Source organism: Carlito syrichta, unplaced genomic scaffold, assembly GCF_000164805.1.
Source record: "Carlito syrichta isolate Samal-C Ts95f unplaced genomic scaffold, Tarsius_syrichta-2.0.1 Scaffold316060, whole genome shotgun sequence".
Classification (NCBI taxonomy): Eukaryota; Metazoa; Chordata; class Mammalia; order Primates; family Tarsiidae; genus Carlito; species Carlito syrichta.
This window is the reverse complement of record NW_007260156.1, coordinates 1192627-1194199: the sequence shown is the minus strand read 5'-3', so window position 1 is coordinate 1194199 and position 1573 is coordinate 1192627. Positions and strand designations below refer to the sequence as shown.

The following is a 1573-nucleotide window of genomic DNA, read 5'->3' as shown; positions in this document are numbered from 1 at the left end:
ATTGTAGAGATGAGGTCTTACCACGTGGCCCGAACCTGCAGGCTCAGGCAATCCACTCACCTTGGCCTCGCAAAGTGCTAGGATTACAGGCTGAGCCACCAAGCCCGGCCTGTTTTGTTTTTTTTTTTTTCATTTAAAATTATTATTTATGCCGGGCACGGTGGCTCAAGCCTGTAATCCCGGCACTTTGGGAGGCCGAGGCGAGTGGATTGCCTGAGCCCATGGGTTCGCGACCAGCCTAGGCAACATGGTGAGACCTCGTCTTTGCAATAAATAAATAAATAAATTAGCTGGGCATGGTAGTGCGCACCTGTCGTTCTGGCTGCTTGGAAGGCTGAGGCGGAAGGATTGCTGGAGCCCAGCAGGTCGATTATTATTTATTTTTAGAGGCAGAGTCTCACTCTGTTGCCCAGGCTGGAGCACAGTGGCACACTCAGCGCTTACCACAGCCTCAACCTCCTGGGCTCGGGCGATCCTCCCGCCTCAGCCTCTTGAGGAGCTGGAACCACAGGCGCAGGCCACTACGCCCGGCTGATTTTTTTATTTATCACAGAGACAAAGTCTCACCATGTTGCTCAGGCTGGTCTCAAACTCCTGGGCTCAAGCAGTCCTCTCTCCTCTGCCTCCCCAAGAGTTGAGATGACAGGCGTGAGCCACGGCGACTGACCCTGGCCTAAATATTGGGAAATAAATGAAAAGTGTGTAACATCTACTATGGCAGAAGCACAGTTGTCTAGTGTGACTCTAGTTGCCGGACTGGGCGGCGATCCGGCAAGTCCTGGGCTAGGGCTGGGGTGACAGAGGGCTCAGGGAGTCTCTCAGGGAAACACGTGTGTATTGTTAACAACCTCCTCATCCATGCTGACAGACATGGCGGAATTAATGACTGAATGAAAAAGTGGAAGGAGCCCCTCGCTCCCTGTAGCCAGATGGCTTGAGGGGCGGGCTGGGGCCACAGTGATGGGGGAGAGATTCTGGGGGCTAAGAGCCTGGGCAGCGGGACCACCCACCCGGGGCCTCGGCTGTTTCAGGACTTGGCTGGTGCCCAGCCCGAACGTCCGGACGGTTCGGGCTCAGTCCTGAGGCGCGGGCGCTAGGGCGCGGCAGCAGGTGGGGCGCGGCTGGGGGGGGGGTCTGACTTCTGCCCCCGGCGCGCCCGGTCCCCTCCCCGCCGCAGGCTACGACTTCCCGGCCGTGCTGCGCTGGTTCGCCGAGCGCGTGGACCTCATCATCCTGCTCTTCGACGCGCACAAGCTGGAGATCTCGGACGAGTTCTCGGAGGCCATCGGCGCCCTGCGGGGCCACGAGGACAAGATCCGCGTGGTGCTCAACAAGGCCGACATGGTGGAGACGCAGCAGCTGATGCGTGTGTACGGCGCGCTCATGTGGGCGCTGGGCAAGGTGGTGGGCACCCCCGAGGTGCTGCGCGTGTACATCGGCTCCTTCTGGTCCCAGCCGCTGCTGGTGCCCGACAACCGGCGCCTCTTCGAGCTGGAGGAGCAGGACCTGTTCCGCGACATCCAGGGCCTGCCGCGGCACGCCGCGCTGCGCAAGCTCAACGACCTGGTGAAGC

General features: G+C 60.0%; 1 protein-coding gene across 1 annotated transcript in view; it reads left to right on the top strand.

The window, feature by feature from the left end:
- Positions 1 to 1097: 1097 nt before the first annotated feature.
- EHD2 (EH domain containing 2) overlaps positions 1098 to 1573 on the top strand; it is a gene marked incomplete at its 5' end in the record, with an annotated part of 9262 nt that continues 8786 nt past the window's right edge. Inside the window, 2 exons of the mRNA XM_021706853.1 lie at positions 1098 to 1120; positions 1178 to 1566. Of these exons, the coding sequence (XP_021562528.1) occupies positions 1098 to 1120; positions 1178 to 1566 (412 nt within the window). The remainder of the gene's footprint in view (positions 1121 to 1177; positions 1567 to 1573) is intronic.